The 25,108-nt window shown below is 38.3% G+C and overlaps 1 protein-coding gene across 1 annotated transcript in view; it reads right to left on the bottom strand.

The window, feature by feature from the left end:
* Positions 1-399: 399 nt before the first annotated feature.
* The window catches only part of LOC105474013 (proteasome 26S subunit, non-ATPase 1), a 122,012-nt gene continuing 97,303 nt past the window's right edge, over positions 400-25,108 (bottom strand). The window contains exons 19-25 of the mRNA XM_071073522.1: positions 20,095-20,197; positions 11,657-11,826; positions 9,726-9,818; positions 8,146-8,232; positions 7,411-7,557; positions 2,446-2,601; positions 400-628 (exon numbers count right to left, since the gene is read on the bottom strand). Coding sequence (XP_070929623.1) covers positions 2,455-2,601; positions 7,411-7,557; positions 8,146-8,232; positions 9,726-9,818; positions 11,657-11,826; positions 20,095-20,197 — 747 coding nt within the window. The 3' untranslated portion in view covers positions 400-628; positions 2,446-2,454. The remainder of the gene's footprint in view (positions 629-2,445; positions 2,602-7,410; positions 7,558-8,145; positions 8,233-9,725; positions 9,819-11,656; positions 11,827-20,094; positions 20,198-25,108) is intronic.

Below are 25,108 nucleotides of genomic sequence, written 5' to 3'. Positions count from 1 at the left end.
CCTTGGTTCAAGTAATCTGCCCACCTTGGCCTTCCAAAGTGCTGGGATTACAGGCGTGAGCCACCCTGCCTGGCCTACCCAGCTAATTTTTCAATTTTTTATAGAGATGGGGGTCTCACCATATTGCCCTGGCTGATTAGACCCCATATTAAACAACAACCCACAACCACAACAAAACTGTAGAGAATTCTTGGGGGTGATAAGCAAGGTCTGATTTTTTCCCCCCTTCCATTATTTTCAAATGGTCTATAATTTAAGAATACCTTGACTTTTTCATCAATATGAAAGTCGTGCATACTCATCCTAGCAAATCAAGACTCTGGCTCTTGGGATTTAGGCATTTCATGGTGTGGGGAGGATTAGATACATTTATTAAAAACCCAGGCTGAAAAACAAATGTCTTGTCCATCTGGAGATCTTATATTTATTTGAAAACCAAGTTCTGTGAAAGAGCACACTAAACAGTCATATATCTTCTCTTCAACCAAAGACTTGGAGACAGGGTTCTTCAGGTCAGCGCAGAGGCAACGATACATGCATTGAATAGCAGGTCTCAGCACGAATTTCCTCATAAGCATTCCCAATATGAGCCTGGACAATCTTCTTCTTCACATAAGCAAATGAGATGCTGGAAAAGGGAAGAGAAAATAGTAGTAGCTAGGGTCATTCTTAATTTCAAGACATTCTCTCTTTTCTCTTTTACCACTAATTGTTGAAATCTAAAGCTAGGCCCCAACCCTGCCTCTGTAGTCCTAATATACCAGCTTCTGCCATTACAGATTATAGTTTCCAAACTCCTAATGGACTGAATACTTTACCCTTTTGAAAATGAGATTCCAGTTTCCAGCTAAAAGCCTCTAAGCCATTTTGTAGTTAACTGCCTTGAAAGCTGTAAACAAGGCTTTTCCATAAGGTATTGCCAAAGGCCGGAAGGGAGCTAATGTGAGTCACCTCAATTCTCCAACAGACTGAGTGATCATGATAGCCTACACTGTCCTGTGCAAGTTGGGTAAAGCTTAGGAAACCATCAAGGCTGAAAGATAATTTTCAAAAGTAAGTTTAGAAAACAGGAAGGTTAGTATAAATCTCCCTTTCTCTAAGGCCCAAACTAATAGTCTTCCTGAGGTATAAATATATTTTCCTACTAATGGCACATGTCTGCCTTAATATTTATCTGAGATTTCTGCAAAGCTTTTCCTCAAGTGCTGGTCAGTATCTAACACATAGCATGCTAGATTTGCAACCAGACCTTTAATATAACAAATGATACTGTCCTTATGTTTTTAAAAAAAGAGTGGAATGAATTGGCCGGGCGCGGTGGCTCACACCTGTAATTCCAGCACTTTGGAAGGCTGAGGTAGGCGGATCGGCTAAGGTCCAGAGCTCGAGACCAGCCGGACCAACATGGAAAAACCTTGTCACTACTGAAAATACAAAATTAGCCGGGTGTGGTGGCGCAGGCCTGTAATCCCAGCTACTTGAAAGGCTGAGGCAGGAGAATCGCTTGAACCCGGGAGGTGGAGGTTGCGGTGAGCCAAGTTTGCACCACTGCACTCCAGCCAAGAGCAACAAGAGCGAAACTCCGTCTCAAAAAAAAAAAAAAAAAAAAAAAAAAAAAAAAAAGTCTGAAAATGTGTTTTTGCTTGGGTGGAATTAGGAAACCTTGATTATGTCTCACAGTGTCTTCAAATATGTGAGGAACACTCAAAAGAAAATGGGGAAATGAAGAATAACAATTTCATGAAATTAGATTACTCCAATCTTTCCCATCTAAAGACCCCCTTTCAACAGTGTTAAGACCCTGGTATAGTAAATGATCTTTGTCAATGGACACAGGCTTGTGGTTAGTCTAACTGACTTCAAAGTCCCTATAAGCACTATGTCTTATACACAGATGTTCAATAGCACCATAGAATAAATGAATGTTAAGGCTCCTATGCCAAAAATACTGCCAAAGGAGATGGGGAGAGAGAAAAACCAGTGAGAAGCCTATATTTGTGCTACTCAAAAGTGTCACCTATGGGCCAGTGCCAGTCCACAACTGTAACTGATCCACAACAAGGAGCTTACATCAGAATGTAAATTAACTCTATCACTAAGAAAACTGCAGTTCAGCTGATGTTTTGGGGAAGACTTTCTTGATGAAAGAAGCATTGAGCAGATAGATTCTGGAGTAAGCTTCCTATCTCCTTATGGACCTATAAAAATTGTTCGCAGATCAGCCACTTTGAATAACATTAGTAGAGTACGAGTCAAAGAGGAAAGAGAAAGGAATTTGTGGTTATATATGGAGAAAAAGGTTGAAAGAGGGGGAAGTTTTAATACTGTTTAGGTAAACGAAGATTAAACACAAAAGGAAGGAAAAAAGTGAGATGATGTCCTGCAAAAAACATTTGTGAAGTATTGACAAAGAAGTTTCCCTTCATAATTCTGTTGCACACGCACCTCTGGTCCTTAATCATCAATATACTCAAATGGTTCTGGGGGTTCTGGCTCTTGTTCCTCCTCCTCGATTTTTGGGCCATGTGCTGCCACAGGTTCCACCAGCTCCTCAATGTCTTCACTGGTATCCTTCAGAATGATGATGCCTCCAATAGAGAGCTGAAAACACAGGGGTGTGCAGAAGCATAAGCTCCACTCATATTTCAAGCGTGCTCCACAATCTGAATACTTGTTAAATGGTACTTTAAAACTACTTAAATGATTTGGAAGTGAAAAACTGGAGTAGAACTTTACTGGGATAAAGATAACTGTGATCTATACGAGGTATTTGCAAACTGAACCCAGTAGTAGCTCTAGATAGTTTAAGATGTGATGCTGTTCTACTTGGATGATGCATCCCAATTTAAGGATAGTTATTTCCCAGCCATAGCCATTGAGCCTATCAGCCTCAATCTCACTGCAGGGAGAATGCTTACTGTCCAAATACTGTATCCTAATTCCTTCCTACTCAAGATGTGGTCCTGGGCCAGAAACATCATTATCACCTGGAGCTTGTTAAAAACGCAGAAAAGCTGCCCCCACCCTAGATCTACAGAATCTGCATTCTAACAAGATCCCAGTCAATATGATGCACAGTGAAGTTTGAGAAGCACACCAGTCTAATGCATACTATATTATTTGTGAGGTGATAATCATTTTGAACACAAGAGGAGTATATAAATTAAAAGCCAAATTTTTCTCCAGCAATTTCAGAATGGTGGAGAGAATAACATAGATATCCCAGATACCTGAGTGTTCTTCACTTTAATCTATAAATCCACGTGATGCAAGCTGATGAAAAAATACACGGGAAACAAAAGGGAAGTAGACTGTAGCAGCAATTCTATTAAGCCCTCTCCCAAACATATTACAGAAGGTAAATTCAAACACTAAACTATTCACCCCTCTCTGGTGTGCTAATCTTATTCTATTTGCTTGCCTGTGTCAAAGGAAATGGAAAGCTGCTCTATGTAATTAAATCAGTCAACAGTGGCAGGGCACATCTGGAAAAAAGCGTATTTCTACCAAAGCACATTACTGGGAAGGAAAAGAAGCACAAGTACATTAGTTAAATGATTCACATATGTATAAGCATCTCTGCAGTTCAATCTAATCCGATTTTTACTCATCAGAACTCTGCCCTGCGATGCTATAAAACTGGTGTGCTTTGTGAACTCCAAACTATTTCCCTTCTCCCAACACACACATATCTATATATTTTTCTACAACCCCTTCCCTTAAAGTTTGCTTTCCTTGAAGAGGATCCATTTTATGAATGGACCCTGCCTTTACTGCCAGTACTCCAAGAATGGAGTATAGGGCCACTGTCCTAATCCTCCCATAGCCTAAAAGTTTACTTGAACCTAATGGACCAAATGGAGATGAATCTCCTACCAAACAGAAGAAAATACCCATGTTCACACGAGGACTTTCTATTTTTTGGAAAATGTGGATCCAGGTTATGCTATTTCATGCTTAACTGGAATGAAATAATCCAACTTAATCAAAGGAGGGCCTCATCATACAAAAACAATAACAACGACAAAAAATCCCAAAACTAATAATCCAAATCAATACATGGAAAGGGCTATTTATAGTTATACATGGTCTAGGTTTGTTAATGCTTTATATGTTGGTAAGAAAGTTCACACCCTCTATGCATAAGATACATGATTTTCTGTTCTCTGGGGAGGCTAATTACAATTGTAGATATAGGCAACAAAACATTTCCTCTTGCCTCATGGTGGACAGGAAGCAGGGTAGGAATGTTACATGTTTCCAAAACTATAGCTGCCTCTTTCAAATGCAGTGTCTGAGGAAGGGCCCCATGAGCTTGCCACTGAGGGTGGGGGTGGGCCGCTGAGGGTGGGGGTGGGCCGCTGAGGGTAGGGGTGGGCCGCTGAGGGTGGGGGTGGGCCGCTGAGGGTAGGGGTGGGCCGCTGAGGGTAGGGGTGGGCCGCTGAGGGTGGGGGTGGGCCGCTGAGGGCGGGGGTGGGCCGCTGAGGGAGGGGGTGGGCCGCTGAGGGTGGGGGTGGGCCACTGGACGCCCCTTTCTTCACTGCACATACACAGAGGCAGTGTTTTCTTTTTAAAATGAGACACATTAACATAAAATTCATTCTCTCAAAGTGTACAATTTAGTACATTCACAAACTTGTGCAGCTATTAATACTTCTGCTATCTAATTCAAAAATACCTGCCAGCAACCTAAAGAAACTGTGCGCTCATTAGCAGCCACTCTTCATTCTCCCCTTCCCCTGTCCTTGGTAACCACCAATCTAACTCGTCTCTATAGATTTGCCTTTTCTGAACGTTTCACATAAAGGGAACCATACCATATGCAGTCTTTTATGTCTGGCTTCTTTTACTTAAAATAACGTTTTCAAGGTTCACACACACTGTAGCATATACCAGTAAGTCTTTCCTTTTTATGGCCAAATAATATTCCATTTTATCTCACATTATTCATTCATCAGTTGATAAGACATTTAAGTTGTTTCCATTTTATGGCTATTATGAATCATGCTGATATGAGCATTAGTGTGTAAGTTTTTGTGTGGGCACAGTTTTCCCTTCTCTTAGGTGTGGAATGGAATTGTTGGGTCATATGATAAGACTACATTTAACTTTTTGAGGAACTGCCAAACTCTTTTTCCACTGTGGCTGTAACTTTACTTTCCCACCATTACTCTATTAGGGTTCCAATTTCTGCATATTCTTGTCAATGATTATTATTGAGTGTCTTTTTGATTACAGCCATCCTGGTGGGTAGAACGTGGTATCTTCTTATGGTTTTGTGTTTCTTTTTAAATTAAGAGATAGGGTCTTGCTATGTTGCCCAAGCTGGTGTCCGGTGGCTGTTCATAGGCACAATTATATTGCTACACAGCCTCGAGCTACTGGGCTCAAGCAATCCTCCTGCCTCGGCCTCCCATGTAGCTGGGACTATAAATGGGAACCACTGCACCTGTTATGGTTTTTATTTGCATTTCCCTAATGAGTAATGATGTTGAGCATCTTTTCATGTGCTTATTTGCCCATCTGTACATCTTCTTTGGAGAAATGTCTATTCAAATCATTTGCCCATTTTAAAATTAGGTTGTCTTTTTATTGTTGAGTTGGAGGAGCTCTTTATATGTTCTAGATATAACTGTCTTATCAGACAAATGATTTGAAAATATTTTCTCCTATTCTATAAAGTTTGTATTCCCTGATTTGTGTGTCCACTAAAGTCAATGCTCAATTAACTTAGTAGTCAGCTAACAACTGGACAGGAATTTCCTTAAACACTTTGGAACACAAAGTCTCTCACTCTTTGAAGGAGTGTGTGTGTGTGTGTGCGCACGTGTGTGTGTGTGTAGGGCTATAACTTCAATAGGACTCCTCACTTCTTCCTTGCACAGACATAGGCAGTCTTTTAATTCATAGGTGGACCAACTGCTATAGCTATCTCTGACTTAATTTGAGCAAAGGCTTAGCAATCATTTAGTACTAATGATCACAGTACCACCTACTGTGCTACACCAGTGTGCTCATATGGCCTCATGGCATTGAGCATGTGCCTTACTATCTTACTTCATAATGATCAAAAACACTAGTTATTTCATGTGCTTAGAGTATGCACTAGTTGTGTCCTAATACATCTGTACTGGATTCCCATGCTACTGGCAAGATAAGTTTATAGACACAGTTAGAATATGTTCTCTGTAAAACCGCCACTGAGATGAACCAGGTTGCAGATGAGACAGTGACTGCATTAAAGGTATCCATTGATGATTCTGTTCATTCATTTAACACTACACAGCAACTACTATAGATCAGGCAGTGCTACAGATTAGCATTTACCATTGTTTTAGGTGCTTTACATGTAACAACCTATTTAATCTCCACAACATCAACAGAAGGTAGGTAGCATTACCATATCAATTTTACAGATGAGGAAACTGAAATACAAAGATTAAATGACTTGTCTTAGTCACACAGCTAACAGTAGAAATAAAAACCCAGTTATGCCAAATTCCAGCTCTAAACCACTACATACACTATCTTGCATCCCTTGGCTTTATCTCTTCTAGCTGATAAATTAGTCAGGTTAAGACCCTGGCTCACAATTATAGGTAGGAGTTGTCTTTGACCCACCATCAGGTTGATAAAAATAAGTTTACTCTTGTATAAGGATAAGGATCTAGAAACCGAATCTCTGACATTTTAGACAGATCTAGCATCAGGATGTCTTGGATGGGTCTACTGATGACCCCCTAGTTTTTTACAAGAACCTGGAAGATAAAGGCAGTATCACGCTCATATTTCTGATAAGCATTTGTTTCTAACATGAAACACTCTGTCTTGGAATAAATTAGATTCCATGAAGATCCTTTTCTAACTAAAATGCAAGGCATTTATGACAATGGTGTAATAAAATAGAAAAAAAAAAAAAGACAGTGGTGTAATTACCATAATAATCAACACTTATTGAGCAGTCCCAAGTCTTGTTCTCAGTGCTTATTCAATCTGTGCCTCATTTCTGAGTCAGGGATGGTAATCTCTATTTTATACTAAAGAAAATTGAGGCAGAGAGAGATTTAGTACCTGGCCTAAAGCCACTTAGCCTGAACAGTATACTCAAGATTCAAATCCTGTATGCTTGGCTGTAGAGTCTATGTTCCTAATCACAATGCTGTATTAGGAACTCCTACATCGTATGTCTGTGGTAGAAGACGGGAGTTTGTAGGGTTACACAGGGAAAAGAAAAATTCTCCCAAATCTATATGAAATGGAAAATGACATGCTCTCTTTTGTTAAATAATTTCTTAGAACTAGTGAGCTTGCTCCAATGCTTTGGAGATTCATCATTCTCTATCGATATTCTATTGTCCTGTGGATTAATATCCCACTGGTATATACAGCTAAGAGCCACTGGTAACTTACTGGTTTGAAAGGCTGGTATCTACAGGTCTCTGGCATGGTTAGGACCTTAAGCTGGGCAGGCATAACTCGGGCTGGGTTATCCAATAACTGGAAGTTTGGCTCAGGTTCTTTTTTCTTCTCTTTTTCTTCCTTTTTCTCTGCCTCATCCTATAAAATAAAATTTAAAAAAAGCTCAATAGAAGTTCATTTCTGTTCCACAGAACCGAGTAACATCTGAAGTTTACTGAGCAGCTATACGGCACAAGAGGTAGTGGTAGGTAGTAATGGAAGTACAAGTAAAGTGCTATCAGACTCACAGGAGGGAAAAGTAACTCTGCTTAGAAATGAGAATGGTATTTGACTTGGTTTTAAAGGAAAAACAGGTTTTTCTACCAGCAGAGATCAGAAAAAGGTCTACCTAAACAAATGATAATCCCTTTGCTTGAAAGGGTCTTTCTTTCTCCTACCCTCATCATCTTGTCTGTGAAAAACCTACTTTGCCCTTCAAAACCTATATTTTAATTGTCATTTCCTCCAGGAACTTTTTACTGATTTGTACCCTTCTATTCTTCCCACAAATGGATATATTTTCTAGAGTTTCTTTCAAGTACAATTTGATGATTCTACATGCTGGGAACAGGATAATTATTTGAAGGAAGCTAAGAGCAAGGTAGAATAATATTCAACTAAGGAAGAATCTCGACCATGACAGAGACAGAGATACTTCAATCCATATGACTACCAAGTTATACCTACCACTTCCATTTTCTCCTCCTCCTTTTTTTCCTTTTCTTTTTCCTTCTTTTTAGCCTTGGCAGTTATAGATAACACAGCAGTAGAAACCTAGGAGAAATGAACAGGGTAAATTGTTGCAATCCCTTATGGACATACAAACATGCAAGCCCTAGAGAACTCAGTCCTACAACACTATTCTACTTCCTAGCAGTAAGTATTTTTTATATATATATATAAAAAAATAAAATATATATAAATATAAAATCAAATTTTATGTATATATGATTTTATATATATATAAAATCAAGGAATAAAAGGGAAAACTAAGCAGGACATTTATTGAAATAATTTACTACTCTTGTCATCAAGTGAATCTTTAGTTCTTGGAGGCTTGTGTCCAATATAACTCTTCCCTTTTTTGAACTGTAGCCTACCTTGGATATGAATTTGCTATCATGTACTTCCAAAATTGAGATTTGAGGGTGCTTTTTGCTTTATGGGAAAGCAATGGGAAATAGAACAATTTCCTTCAGTGCTGGTTGTAGAGATATTCTCTCTGGACTACATGTCTTACAATGCCAATACACAGTGTGTGAGTGGTTAGTCTGTATTATTCTCCTTCATGGGTCTCACTGAAAACAAAGGTGAAAAGCTGCGCAATACTGGTGTAAAAGCTGACTGTTTCAGACCCAAAGGAGGGTCTGAAACATAGCTGATGAAACAAGATGCTGTCAAGGATATTCCTTAACTGCCACCCTCAAATTTGGTTAATTATCCTTACTTATACACAAAATTTACAGCAAATAATCAACAACTGGCCAATATGAAAATTATCATGAGAGAAAGAGCCATTTTCCTACATATAAGGTATCAAAAAAGTATAATTTTACTGAGTAAAACTTTATGGGCAAGTACAAGTCTTTAATGTATTATTCTTTGATTTAATACAGGAGTGTCCTCATATACAGTTGGTAGGAGTATAAAGTGATTATGTCCATTTTGAAAGGCAAATTAGTTAATAACTATGAACATAATGTGCATTACTTTTGATCAAGTAACCTCACATCCAGGATTCTAACCTACAGATATACTCACACAGTGCACAAATACATGTGTATAAAGACTTTCAATTTCAGGCTCACTTGTGTAGGGGTAACAAATGAGAAATAACCTTAAATGAATATCAAAGAAAAAACTGGTAAAACAAACAGTACCACACACAGTAAAGGCATTGTTTTGCAGCTCTGGGAAAAAATGGGATCTGTATACATTGAAAGTTTTAAAAATAAAAAAAAATATATGGTTAATGTGAAAACAACAAGATGCAGAAAAGTATGTAGAGAATAATTCTATTTGTGGTATAAAAAGTACTGACATGTGCAGAGAAAACCTTCAGAGGGATTCAGAAGTTGTGACTCCTGTGACAATGAGACTTGGATGACCAAGAGACAAAAAGGACTTTTACTGCATATTCTTGTGTAATGTCAAATGTTAGCATAAGAAGTTACTCTTAAAACATAAAACATATTCAAAGAAAAAGTAAAATACTCAGTGGCCTATATGTAAGTACAAATGCTGCTTAAAAGGAACAAAGAACCTACCTTTTCCTTTTCTTTTTCTTTTGGTACTTCCAGAGGGGCAGGATATGCAAATGTGGATGGTTTACAGTTCGATTTATACTGAACTTTCGGCATCTGAAGAAATTCCATTAAAATAACATTGGCTTTAAGTATTCTGTGCTCTCCATAAACATACAGATACAAAAGGAGACCAAAGTTTTAATGCAGGCTATATGTTCAACTATGTTATGACCCCTCTCTGAAAGGCATGTCTTCTTTTACTGATTTAGTTTTTAGGTTCTTTACAGAATTACCTGCAGTTCTCTACACTTTTCTTAATCTCTGTGCCTTTGAATGGGCATCCCTTTATCTTTACGAACAAACCAACCTGCTTCAATGGGTAAGTCCTATTCATGGTGTGAGCATCAGATCAACTGTTCTCTCCTTTGTAAAGCATTTGATGGTCTATCCTGCATACAAACTGCCATTTCCCTTCTTTGTACCAGACTAATAACTTACACTAGCCTGTATAATCATGCCTTGTAAGAGTCTAACATGAGCCTAATAGAAAGTCAGCTTTACATTACCTACTGACCAGTTTTAAAGTTTTTTGGTCTGAATTTTTCCTTTCTTTCTTTCTTTCTTTCTTTTTTTTTTTTTTTGAGACAGAGTCACTGTTGCCCAGACTGGAATGCAGTGGTGCAATCTCAGCTCACTGCAACCTCTGACTCCCGGGTTCAAGCGATTCTCCTGCCTCAGCCTCCCAAGTAGCTGGGACTACAGATGTGCACAACCACGCCTGGTCTGAATTTTTCTCTATTTCTGCATTGATGGAGGATGATAATAAACACCACCATAAGGACAAGGAAACTTATCTTCTCCATCCCATTTTCATTACAAAGAGTAAAAACAGCAATCATAAAACTGTTTGGCAGAGAATAAAATAGGTTATACAGGATGTTTAATTACAATGAGGGATTGGGAAACCAAGGGATTCTTGTTCTGACAATAAAGCTCCTCAATATTTACAAATGTGAGCAGTTTTAATACCAAAACACTTAACAAAGGATAACTGGCTGTACAGCTATACTGAAAAATCAATACAAAGAAATATTCTATTTTTACCAGTCAGTTTTAAGCCTAAAACTTTTCCACTCTCAAAATTTAGTAGAACATTTCAACAGTGATGACCAGATGTAAGAGTTATTTAAAGGTCAAAAAGCCTTTTGACTTTTAAAGAACAAGAAGATGAATCATCAAGTCACAGGACTAAGAAAGACCTAAACACAAACTCCATTAAAAAAATATGACTACAAATGTGATGTCAGGGCATGCAGTGCCTTAAATTTCTGACTTAAGTGAGCAGTTTCATTCCAACAGATTCCCTAGCTCTTCACTGTTTGTCTTGTTTTCTGCTTCTACCAAAGGGTCATCCTCCTATTTTGCCTTTTCCCTTTAGTAATAATTCTGTCTTCCATCAACCACTCGAGCATCAGATAACTCTGAAAAACTAAATCTGAAAGATTTAGTTTAGGTTCGCATTCTTCCTTGCCCAGATTACTACAATAGCATTGTAATGAGTTTCCACTGATACCAGAAAGATCTTTCTAAATGGAAATCTCATGTCCATTTATCATCTGAAATCCTTCAACAGTTCCAAGCCTTTAGTATTAAACAAAATTCATCAGATTGGTATATAAAGCCTCTTCATATCTTTATATTTAGCCCCCTTGTACACCATTATTTCTCAACTAATTACTTGAGGTTACACAGCTAGTAAGGAGATACGATTTTCAAAACTTTCAATGACATACTCCATTCAAAAAGTTGATGATTCAACTTGAAGGGAAAATGTTATTATAAGATGTTAACTCATCTTTAAAATTTAATGGAAATCCTTGCAAGTGGGTGGTAAATATGAATAAGATACGGTGAATAGGAAATACTACAAAGCTGAGGTCTCACAGACATACCTTTAAGTCCTTGTTAAGGCCAATGACACAGGTAGGGGTATAAGCCAATGACAGGAAGTGTGAAAGAGGAAACCAGAACCAGAACTGGGTAAATACAAGGACGCCAACCACAGAAGGCATATGAGTGTGACCAGTTCTGGACTGTAAGGAGATTGTGACATTATGACCACCTGTAGAAAAAGAGAGAAACCATGAACAATAATAATATTGTCCTATTATTATAGTAGGACAATAAAAACGATATCTTTCTTTTTCTTTTTTTTTTTTTTAGAGAGACAGGGTCTTACTCTGTTACCCAAGCTCGGGGTGACAGAGTGAAACACTGCACCCAAGTGCAGCCGCATGATCATGGCTCACAGAAGCCTCGACCTCCTGGCCTCAGGGGATACTCCTGCTTTAGCCTCCCAAGTAGCTAGGACTACAGGTGCGCACCACCACACCTGGCTAACTTTTAAATTTTTTGTAGAGATGGAGGTCTCACTATGTTGCCCAGGCTAGTTTCAAACTCTTAGCCTCATGTGATCCTCCCGATTCAGCCTCCCAAAGTCTTGGGATTACAAGCAAGTGAGCCACCAGGCCCAGGCAATAATAAAGATTTGTAAGTGCTGCAGTAGGGAAACATCTGGTGATGATTTTAAAAGCACAATTCATATGTGCAGTCTAATATGCAGTTCTTGGAATTAGTGAGTTATCCAGGCTCTGCAAAATTGGAAGTATACTTTTAACTGGATTCAGCACACATCTAGACTTACTTTCTCTATAGGCAGGCGTTTTTCAAAAACTAGCCCTGAAGGGTATCAAAACTGTGATGCTAAATTAAGTATTAATCTGCATTATGTATTGGTTTTTCATGTGCTAATAAAAAGTAAAGTTTTAGTATATACTTTTTGCACACAATAGCAGAGGCAGGCATAGATATTGTTTGCTTAGTTTTACTCTTTCTGCTTCAATCATATGCAAATACATATTTATAATATACTTATACATTTATAAAAATTTATATAAAACAGTAAAGAATATGTTCTGATTCTTGGTCTTTTAGGTGCTAAGCAGCATAAACATCAGATTTTTGAGAAATATCACTTACAAATTATGAAGATTTATATGCAGCTACATAAAAATCTAAGAAAGCACTGAGCATTACCCTGTGAATTATTAAACCACTTAAATTGGTGGGAGGAGCTCTGACATTAACTAGCCCTGTAACCACGGACAAAACACTTTCTTTTTTTTTTTTTTTTTTGAGACAGAGTCTCGCGCTGTCACCCAGGCTGGAGTGCAGTGGCCGGATCTCAGCTCACTGCAAGCTCCGCCTCCCGGGTTCACGCCATTCTCCTGCCTCAGCCTCCCGAGTAGCTGGGACTACAGGCGTCCGCCACCTCGCCCGGCTAGTTTTTTGTATTTTTTTTTTTTAGTAGAGACGGGGTTTCACCATGTTAACCAGGATGGTCTCGATCTCCTGACCTCGTGATCCGCCCGTCTTGGCCTCCCAAAGTGCTGGGATTACAGGCTTGAGCCACCGCGCCCGGCCAAAACACTTTATTTCTAAGTCCTTTTCTCCCATTAGCAAAATGAGGGGTTGAATTTGAACACTTGAACTAGAAAAAGAAAACCTCTAACCCTTGATTCAACTGAAAATTTTCTAAGGAGACACAGTATGTAAAAGAATGAAATCAGAGCTGCTTCTGTTTAATCAGAAGGTTGGACTGCTGGGAGAATATATGGCCTGGAACCAGGGGTCCCCAAATCCTGGGGCTGTAGACCTGTCCATGGCCTGTTAGGAACCAGGCCGCACAGCAGGAGGTGAGTGGAGGGCACGTGGGCATTACCACCTGAGCTCTGTCTCCTGTCAATTCAGCAGTGGCATTAGATTCTCAAAGCAGTGTGAACCTTATTGTGAACCGCGCAGGTGAGGGATCTAGGCCGAACGTTCCTTATGAGAATCTAATGCCTGCTGATCTGAGGTGGAAAAGTTTCATCCTGAAACCACCCCACCCTTCTCGTGGAAAAAGCAATTGTCTTCCACAAAACCTGTCCCTGGTGTCAAAAAGGTTGCAGACTGCTGCCCTGGAATATTACTCTACAGAGTGATAAAGTTTGAAAGCCAGTGAACTAGAGCTAAGATCCAAGTCATCAGTTGGGGAGAGCTGGTGAGTCCTTGTAAGGCTGAGATTCTAGGAGGCTATGAGGGATTACAAACTCAAATGCCTTTAGGAACGAGTCAAGTAAACAAAGAAGGAGTAAGTGGGCTGGGAGCAGTGGGGATTGAAGCAAACTGGAAAGTACATGTCCTATTTAAAGGGAGCTTGTTACTAGGGGTGTAGGTCCAGGGTTACTAGGTCATTTTGTTTTTAAAATTGAAGCAAACTGGAAAGTACATGTTCTATTTAAAGGGAACATCTTACTAGAGTGTAGGTCCAGGGTCACTAGGTCATTTTGTTTTTAAAAGTAGACTCTGGATTTTGACCAAAATCTTGCAAATTTTGTTAGGCAGATTACACCATTGTCAGATTTGGCCCATGTGCTAGATGGTAACAGTGTTAGTGCTGGATCACAGAACTTTGAAATGCAAGTATCTTCATTTAAATAATATATCCTATAAAAATGGGGCTTGTCTGTGCCTAATCAGGGCCTTAACTTGAATTCCAACGTGGATTCCTGTTGCTCACATTTCTCTTCTCTTGATCTCAGTGTTTTACAGGCACCTTCACATTTTGCTTGGAGTCAAGAACCAAACACTGACTTGACTTTACTAAACCAAACAGCATTTTAATTTTTATAAGAATCAGGGTTCTACTGTTCAACCAAATAACCTAGATTTTCTTAATACTCCACTATAGATATTTAAAATTTTCATCTGAAAAAAAGGCCAGGTATACTTTAATTTTGTTTTTCCAATAGAAATGAATTATATACATTTATTGTCTACTTGTACTCTTCCCTATGCTAACCCCCATTCACTGAATGCTTACTATATATTGAGGATTGTTAATGACATACTGGAAAAGATCCTAAGGAGACTCCAGTCTCACAAAGAAGACAGATAATTCAATAATTAAAATAAGACATGAAACTATTATGATAGCTATAAACCTGGGTGCTAGTGGGAGCATTTCACTAAGACATAGTAACTAACCTGGGATGGAAGCTGGGGAGGGCAGAAGAGAGGAAAAGGATGCCTAGCTAACGTGCTATCTGATCTAACTTTGAAGCTGAATTTCCTTTTAGTTCAATGAAATCTATCTTCTTCGAACTTAGAAGCTAAATTAGTCCTTTGTTCTAACATTGTGAGATTTAATAAACAAGGTAGAGTTTATCATATCGATGATTTGCAGTTTAAAAAACTTCAATCATCTTCTTTATCTTCGGCTTTTCTCCCTGAAGAGACTGAATCACTGAGTGAGTTCTCATAAACTTCAACTTCATTCCATCCTTTGAAGTTGCTCTCTCTAGACTTTTCTCTACTACCAGTAATTTTCTTTTTCTTTTTTTCTTTTTTTTGAGACGGAGTCTCATTCTGTCGTCCAGGCTGCAGTGCGGTGGCGCAATCTCAGCTCACTGCAACCTTCACCTCCCAGGCTCAAGCGATTCTCGTGCCTCAGCCTCCTGAGTACCTGGGAATATAGGCATGCACAACCATGCCCAGCTAATTTTTGTATTTTTAGTAGAGATAGCATCTCACCATGTTGGCTAAGCTGGTCTCAAACTCCTGACCTCAAATGATCCACCCGCCTCAGCCTCCCAAAATGCTGGGATTACAGGCGTGAGCCACCAAGCCTGGCCTGCTACCATTAATTTTACTGAGAGAAGATCAAGACTGTAAATTCTTCTAATGCAGTTACAGCATGGTGTTCTACAAGGATAGGTTATTAAAAAGTGAAAAAAGGACATGAGATTAATTTTATGCTCATAACAGTGAACACTACAGTATACAACTTTTATGTAGGGTTGGGTATGGTGGCTCACACCTGTAATCCCAGCACTTTGGGAGGCCAAGGTGGGTGGACTGCCTGAGATCAGGAGTTCATGACCAGCCTGGGCAACATGGTGAAATCCAGTCCCCACTAAAATACAAAAAATTCGCCAGGCGTGGTGGCGTGCACCTGTAGTGCCAGCTACGGGAGAGGCTGAGGCAGAATTGCTTGAACCTAGGAGGTAGAGGTTGCAGTGAGCCGAGACCATGCCACTGCACTCCAGGCTGGGTGACAGAGTGGGGCCAAAAAAACCCCCAAAACAAAAAACTTTTATGTAATAAATGTCTAAAGCAAAAATTGTTATAAATAAAGAGAAATAGAAGCACCAAAACTTGATTGGTCCACAAGACAAACAGATAAAGCAAAAAAGCCCCAAACAAAGAAAAAAAGAAGGAAAAAAAAAAAAGAAGAAAAAGAAAAGATAAACAGAGGCTGAAAGAAGGAAGGAGAACACAGTGAGATGACTTGTAGTAAATCTGGCAGAGAAGAGGCGAAACGTAGAATTATCCTTCCCCAATTCTTTTTTCTTAATATGTAATTTCGTTTTTATATTTTTAATTAAAAATTTATTTTTCTTTTTTTTGTATTGTTCCTTGCAGAGCAGGGCTACCCTACAGGTAGTGTGCCCAGAGCAGACTCCTCCAATTCGTAACTAGTAACCCTAATATTGTAAAAACCAGCAAAAAACTGTGGTAGTGGTGAACAAACAAGTGAAGGGGTGCAGTCTAAAATCATACACTTTAAAAAGTGGCAGCTAAAAGAGAAAAAAAAGATTACAGAGCAGTAAAATGCTATCCCTAAATCACCACCAAAAGAAGTAATCTGAAAAGGCTAAATAATGTATTCTTCAAACTATGAAAATCTGGAAAAGGCAAAACTAAAACTGTGGAGACAGTTCAATTAGAATGAGTAGTAAGTTCAGGAGATCTACAGTACAGCATGATGACTACAGCTAATAATAATGTACTGTATATTTGAAAATTGCTTAAAGAGATCTTAAATTTTTTCATAACAAAAAATGATAAGTATGAAAGGAGACAGATATGGTAATTAGCTTGATTTAACTATTTATATATTAAAACATCATGTACACAGTATGTACAATTTCTATCAACCACACCTTAATAAAATAAAAATAAATTTTTTAAAAAGAAAAAGAATGAAAAAGGGGACATCACTACAGATTCCACAGACATTGAAAAAGTAAGAGGATATTATAAAAAACTTTCAGTAAATTCATAACTTTATTTACTAAAACAAAATAAAATAAAACCATGGAGATAGTAAAAAGGTCAGGGGCTTATGGGGAGGGCAAGGAGGGATGAATAGGTTAAGCACAGAGAATTTTTAGGGTAGTGAACCTATTTTATATGACACTGTTATGGTAGATACATGTTATTAAAGATCTATCAAAACCCATAAAATGTACAACATAAAGAGTGAACTCCAATGTAAACTAGGGACTTTAGTTAATAATAATGTGTCAATATTGGTTCATTGATTGTAAGCAAATATACCACACTAACACAAGATGCCAACAACAGGGGAAATTGGAGGAGCAAAGGGGACATATGGAAACTCTGCATTTCTTACTCAATTTTTCCTAAAAATTTTTAAAAGCCCAATTAAAAAAAACTTAATTATTGATAAAATCCAGCCAATTAAGTGTCTAGACTTAGTATAGATGATCTAAGAATGAAAAAGCTGCAATAAAAGAAATGGGCACTGAATCCATTTAAATATGAAACTAAGACCATACAATTGTAAGAATTATGATTTCTGAAGACAATGTAAATATCACAAACTGTTGACAACATAAACACATAATATAAAAATATTGGAAGGTAGTGAAGAATGAGAAGGGAGAAACTATGGATATCCATATATGTAGCTTGTAAATGGGAGGGAATCAATACCATCTAGAATTGAAATGGTTTTTACCTAAAATATTTATAGAATATTTTCTTTATCTATAAACAGCTGCAAGGAAATATTTTTTAAATTAAAAAGAAAGAGAAAAGTAAACTATGCCTCAATATTAAAATTTTAACCAGAAAACTCTCAGCTTCTTGGAAAATAAAAACCAACCAAACAAAAAACTCCATTAGACAAATAGGTTAAAAGAGAGGAACATTTGCCTCAAAAATTTAGAAAAGAACACCAAAGTTATAAAATAGCAAATAATAAAGATAAGATCAAAAATAAATAATTTACAAAAAAAGAACAGAGTAAGTACACAAACAGAGAAATTACTGGCAAACCTAATAAAGAAAAAAGGATTAATCAAATTAGAAAGGAGATGTGGATTTTTTTTTAAAGAAAGAGGCCATATGAGGGAGATTATCTAAAATTATAAAAGGACTCTGAAAACTGTAGTATGATTAAAACACTCTCAGCAAGTAGAAAACCCAACAACATTAAAAACAAAAATTTATGACAGTCATCAAATAACGGCAGCTTCTTTTCCTGATCTCCTTCACTACAAATATACACACATTCCTAGTTGACTGAGGAAAGAATGACTGCAACAAATAAGGCTAACAGTGTTTTTCTTAGAAGACAATGGCTAATAAATGTGGAAAAAATGCTTCCTTAATAATAGAACTACTATTAAAAACCTTGCAATGTTATTCCTCACCTTTCAAATTAGCAAAAATAAAAAGGATTATATTCACATGGATAGGGTACATCAACAAAAAGAACCACATAGTTGAACAATGAAGTATGTATATGCTCTTCTCCTCTGATCCTATTGAAAGGTCACCAATAATAAAGTTAAGGCATATGTCAAATGAACTCCAAGTCTAAGGAACTAAAGCACACCACTCTATCTTTTGAAACAGACTATGGTATTATAGTGGACAGTGAGAATTCTGGAGCCAGATGGCACAGCGTGCTCTGTATGCATTCATTAGGTAAATATTCAATTTATTTTATAAGTGATTTGGCTGCTAGAATTTATTTAAAATATGTTTTCCTCAAAAATGATTCAATGTCAACTTGTTTAAAATTCATATAATACTAAGAAAATTAAAGGAAAAATAAATTGGCTAGGCATAGTGGTTCACATCTATAATCCCAGCACTTTGGAAGGTCGAGGTGGAACACTGCTCGAGTGCAGGAGTTCAAGACAAGCCTGAGAAACATAGTGAAACCCTTAGTGAGATCCTATCTCTATAAGAAGTGTAAACAATTAGTTGGGTGTGGTGACATATGCTTGTAGTCTCAGCTACTTGGGAGGCTGAGGCAAGAGTATTGCCTGAGCCCAGGAGGTTAAGGCTGCAGCGAGCCATGCTCGTACCACTGCACTCTGGCTTGGGTGACAGAGTGAGACTCTGTCTTAAAAGAAAAAAAAACAAAAAACCAACCAACAGTCACTTTACTAAGTGATAGGCACTGTCACCACTTTCAGTGTCACTAGGCTGGAGTGCAGTGGAGCAATCGCGGTTCACTGCAACCTCTGCCTCTCGGGTTCAAGTGATTCTCCTGCCTCAGTCTCCTGAGTATCTGGGATTACAGGCCTATGCCACTGCTCCTGGCTAATTTTTTTTTGTATTTTTAGTAGACGGGGTTTCACCATGTTGGCCAGGCTGGTCTTGAACTCTTGACCTCAGGTGATCCACCTACCTTGAGCTCCCAAAGTGCTGGGATTACAGACGTGAGCCACCGTTCCTGGCCAACAGCCTGCACTCTTTTTTTTTTTTTCTTTGAGACCAAGTTTTGCTCTTGTCCCCGCTGGAGTGCAATGATGTGATCTTGACTCACCACAACCTCCATCTCCTGGGTTCAAGCAATACTCCTGCCTCAGCCTCCCAAGTAGCTAGGATTATAGGCATGTGCCACTACACCCAGTTAATTTTGTATTTTTAGTAGAGACGGGGTTTCTCCATGTTGGTCAGGCTGGTCTCGAACTCCCAACTTCAGGTGATCCACCTACCTCGGCCTCCCAAAGTGCTGGGATTATACGCGTGAACCACCATGCCCGGCCTGTACTTTTTCTTTTTTTTTTTTGAGATGGAGTTTCACTCTCGTTGCCCAGGCTGGAGTGCAATGGCGCGATCTCAGCTCACTGCAACCTCCACCTCCTGGGTTCAAGCAACTCTCCTGCCTCATCCTCCTGAGCAGCTGGGATTACAGGCATGCACCACCACGCCCAGCTAATTTTTGTGTTTTTAGTAGAGACGGGGTTTCTCCATGTTGGTCAGGCTGGTCTTGAACTCCTGACCTCAGGTGATCTGCCCACCTTGGCCTCCCAAAGTGCTGGGATTACAGGCGTGAGCCACCATGCCTGGCCAGGCCTGTACTCTTAAATGTACATGATCTCTATGAACTGCAGGCTCCAAATTTTCTCCAGGAATAATTTGCCTCAGACTCAATTTCCATTATGTCATATAGTTAGAGCAGATAGTTATTTTATTAGATTTAGTTTAAATAAATAAATCATGAAGACTTAAAAACATTTACCTGCATCCAGTATGCCCTGGGCCAGAATAGCACCAAACTTGGCCATGACATCATCATGCTTATCATTGATGACTTTGGAATACAGCTGTCTGAACTGATTCACCTGAAGGAGCAACAGAGAGAATTACAGTCTAAGTCTATTCATTTGTGGTACCATTTTAGAACAGGGAATAATATTGCTCCAATGATAATGAGACTTAGTTCTGAGTTTTGTAATACTCAAGAGAGGGATATGGACCAGACTTGCAGGCAGAGCAGTTCCGTGGTTGAAATCACGGGTGTTATGACCTTTTAGTGTGGGAGCACCAGCTCTGTCTTCAATCCTCATTCCACAGTGGATGTTTCAAAGTCAAAGGAATGTTGAATGCGATTTCATACATTACCACTGTTAGTCAGCAGGCCTAAAGAGTCCAGGCAAACACTAAGGCTTTCATTGCATTTTGAATTATAGCTATTCTGTTTACCACCAATCTTGCGGGTTTCCTACAAAGCATAGTCCTTCAGTTCCACCTTAAAGTAAATTACCCTTCACCAAAGCTGTGTGAGGTGTTTTTTGGATTAAGTATATTCACATAAAGATTTCCATTATCTACTCACATTAATTTTCTGAGGACTTGTCAGAATCTGTACTCGTACCAAAAGGAGCATATCAGAATGGAAAATGTGCTGACTCACTTAGGGTGGGATTACTGGTAATTCTTTATCCTTTCTGCATTTTCTAAAATTAATATGCATGATTTTTATGATTAGAAAATATATTTATAAAATATATTCTGTATGAATAAAGAGAATGATTCCTTTAAATCTGTTTGGGTGACAATAAGTAAACTATTTTATGCTTCTTCTATGTCTTACACTTCTCTGTTTTCCCAACAGTGCTTTTCAAATGGTAGGCACCCAGGAAGAAGTCGGCTTGTTCAAGAAGCACATAATCATGGAGCTCCCCAAATCTGCCAAAAGCAGAAAATATCAAATTTGAGTTTCCTAATATAATGACTTTATCTGCATTACATATTCTTTCAGAATCTTTTCCCCCTTTTCATTTGTCTTGGTCTGGGAGGCCACAATGTCATATAGTGGCAGAATAATAGAATCACACAACCCTGGCTTATAAGCTGTTCTTATAAGCGGTTTGGGTAAGTTACTACCTTTTATGAACCTCAGTATCTTCATCTCTACAGGGATGTTAGCACCTACCTTACATGGCTATTATAGGATTATATGAGGTAACATATATGTAGTGTAATGTATAAAGGGCATCTCATAGCTCAATAAGCATGACTGTTTCACCATATAGGGGAAGAATCCTACCAATCCCTCCTATTATCTCGGCAATCTAAATGCTACAAAGAAATAATATTCCTTGAACATGGTTCTCATTTTTTATTCACAGGCAGCAACAGAATATAGTGGGGAAATAATGAACTAACTACCACTACCTAGCACACAACCACTTAAACCACTTACTTCTCTAGGATTTCTTTAACTATAAAACCTAGCATGATTAAATCATCACTAAATTCCCTTCTGCTTTAAAAAATTCTCATGTGGCTGGGTGCAGTGGGTCACAACTGTAATCCCAGCACTTTGCGGGAGGCCGAGCAGGGTGAATCACCTGAGGTCAGGAGTTTGAGACCAGCCTGCCCAATATGGCAAAGCCCTGTCTCTACTAAAAATACAAAAAATGAGCTGGGCATGGTGGCGGGTGCCTGTAATCCCAGCTACTCGGGAGGCTGAGGCAGGAGAATCGCTTGAACCTGGGAGGCAAAGGTTGCAGTGAACTGAGATCACGCCACTGCACTCCAGCCTGGGCGACAAGAGCAAAATTCCATCTCAAAAAAAAAAAAAAATTCTCATGTTTGATGCTTTTATTCTGGTTCCACAAGTCAAATTTCTTTGATTCTGAACTTATTTTAGATGAACACTTACATTAGCTTATATAGGATGGAAATTTTATGTGCTAAAGGCTGAAGAAATATTTCATGAAATTATAAAAAGAAACATAGAAGAAAGCACTGAATGTACATTATAGGGAAGAATTTAAATATAAAATTACACTCAAAATAATGGAAAAGCATTCAGTAAAACTGAAAAATGGATTAAAAAAATCAGTGCAAACATATAATAGGCTTATCTAACTAATATTAAGTAGAATGCTTTAAAAAGCTAGTTTTTATCATTTTAAATTTTTTCTTACATTTTATTGCTTATGTATCAGTAACTTAATTTTCATTACTGTAATTCTTGGTAAAGAACTCCCTCTATTCACATCTAGTTACAGATATGAAGACTAAAGACAAGCAAAACAATTGGTTTGCTTGCTATCACAAGCAATTAATGGTAATCAGGATGAGAATTAAGATTTTCCAACTCAATTTCATTGTTATGAATAGTATGGTTCCCCCCCACCAAAAAAACCATAAAGTAGAATTTACAGGAGAAAAATCATATTAGTTTCCCATTTTATTTCACAACAATCTCACAAAAAAAGACAATTAAAATTTTATGCAACTCTGTGATCCATGCATTGTACTATGTATGAGTATTTAAAATCTACCTTCTCAAAAAGCATGCATTTTTAACATTCATCAAGTTTTTACTTGTATACTGCTGGGAAAAAGCCCACTCTTAGATGTCAGGGAGAAAGCAATAACGTTCCTTGGAGTTGTTTCTGTTGGTACTTATCATCTGAATGTGACTCCTCCTTTCTATTTTTCTATCTTCCTGGTTATGGAAATGTAGCTGTACATCAAGGATCAGTTTTGGAGGTGTTTTTTCTTTTTCTTTATTTCTTTTTTCTTTTTTATTTTTTTGTTGAGACGGCGTCTCGCTCTGTCACCCAGGCTGGAGTGCTGTGGCTGGATCTCAGCTTACTGCAAGCTCCGCCTCCCGGGTTTACGCCATTCTCCTGCCTCAGCCTCCCATAGCTGGGACTACAGGCGCCCGCCACCTCGCCCGGCTAGTTTTTTGTATTTTTTTAGTAGAGACAGGGTTTCACTGTGTTCGCCAGGATGGTCTCGATCTTCCTGACCTTGTGATCCGCCCACCTCAGCCTCCCAAAGTGCTGGGATTACAGGCGTGAGCCACTGCGCCCGGCCTGGAGGTTTTTCTGTCTGTGAAATTATATTTGTGCTTATGACTTCAACTATATGTCTGTAATTCCTTCTATGAAATTCTTGAGGTGAGATGTATTTTGGAATTCAGAATTTAGAAGGCTAACATGATGCATATCTACATATTATACAATACACCCAGTGTAGTATTGCTCCATGTATTATTATATCCCATAATAAATTATTTCTGAAGTAGCACAATATATGAATATTTATACTAAGTAGGATAAATGATAATGAATTAATAATTGCATCCAAATGAGTCTTTAAAAACAAACAAATCTCTTTGAATTTTCAGAGCTTTTTGGATTTTGAATGGTAAAGGGCTATAAACACCCACACCCACACACACACACGTTTTTCCCTTGAGACAGTCTTACTGTATCACCCAGGCTGGAGTGCAGTGGTGTGATCTCAGCTCACTGCAACCTCTGCCTCCCAGGTTCAAGTGATTCTCCTGCCTCAGCCTCCCAAGTAGCTGGGATTACAGGCGCCTGCCACCATACCCAGCTAATTTATTTTGTATTTTTAGTAGAGACGGGGTTTCACTACATTGTCCAGGCTGGTCTTGAACTCCTGACCTTGTGATCCGCCCGCCTTGGCCTCCCAAAGTGCTGGGATTATAGGCGTGAGCCACTGCGCCTGGCCTATATAACTTTTTTTATGGCTAGTTCCCAAATCTCCGTATTTAGCTTCTAATTTTTTTCCTATGCTCCCATGTTATTTCCAACTGACATGCTGTCATGTCAAACTGAATATGCCTGAAATGAATATTATCTTTATTCTTCCTTCAAAATATTCTTGTTGATGCTCTCATGACTTCCCCATTATCAGGATCCCAAATGAGTTTTCAGCTCCCTCCTCAATTTTATCAGCATTAATTTGCTTATGGCAGTTTTTGTAGCCTTTTTCTTTTTTATTACCACTGACACTGTAAAAGTTCAAGTCCCTATCTTAAAATGACAGTGTGGTAATAGAGATAGACTACTACTTACAAATGTGCTATGCTATAAAATTATATATACCATGATTTATTTTAGAACTGCAGGAGCTTTAATTCTACTTCCAAAGAGGGTACTTGTCAATGATAGGAGAAGCTTTCCTATACCAGGCCTTAGGCCAAATAATATTGGTAATAGGAACATCAGATTCTATACTTACAGTGTAATATTTTGATGTGAGTTTATATATGATACTTAATATGTACATGTTCAAGTAACTGTTAATGGTGATTTTTGTTTGTTTGTTTAGAGATAGGGTCTTGGGATGTTGTTCAGGCTGGCCTTGAACTCCCAGGCTCAAGCAGTTCTCCTGCCTCAGCCACTGTGCCCATCTTAATGGTGGATTTCATTTAACAAGAATAACAAAAGATAGATAATTTAATAAAGAGGAGAGTTGGGTTCTTAGAACAAAATAGCTCCAAGGACCTAAAAAAGAACATTACCCGTGTTAAATGTGAACCTTTGATCTAGGGATGTGTGCATGTTCCTGGGTTTATGTTTGTGAGCATGAGCTAGCGAGAAACTGAGAGAAACAAAGCAAAGATGTACTGGAAATACTTCAACTAAGAGGGCAATGTGTGGAGCTAAGTGTTAGGGATGTGACATATATTAATGGTTATACAAGACATTTCCTTTGGAAATTTCCATTGTGAATTTCACAAAATATCTGAGAAATTTCTCTTTTGAATTCCTTTGAGAGGGGTTTATAATTATTGATGAAATTTACATTTGATCCTTATTTTTGAGCCATTTCCACTTTATTTCATGGACTGGTTTTGCAACCTTGCAATTAAGACTCTATAGCCTTGAGAATCTACTCCTCTTCAGAGTTTCTCAACAGATTTTTCTTTTCGGCAACATGCTGTATACCATCCCCAAAATGTCAATTTTGTCTTGTTG

The sequence above is a fragment of the Macaca nemestrina genome, chromosome 11, assembly GCF_043159975.1.
Source record: "Macaca nemestrina isolate mMacNem1 chromosome 11, mMacNem.hap1, whole genome shotgun sequence".
Lineage (NCBI taxonomy): Eukaryota > Metazoa > Chordata > Mammalia > Primates > Cercopithecidae > Macaca > Macaca nemestrina.
The sequence above is the reverse complement of the archived record's forward strand: the minus strand, read 5'-3'. Positions and strand labels throughout refer to the sequence as shown.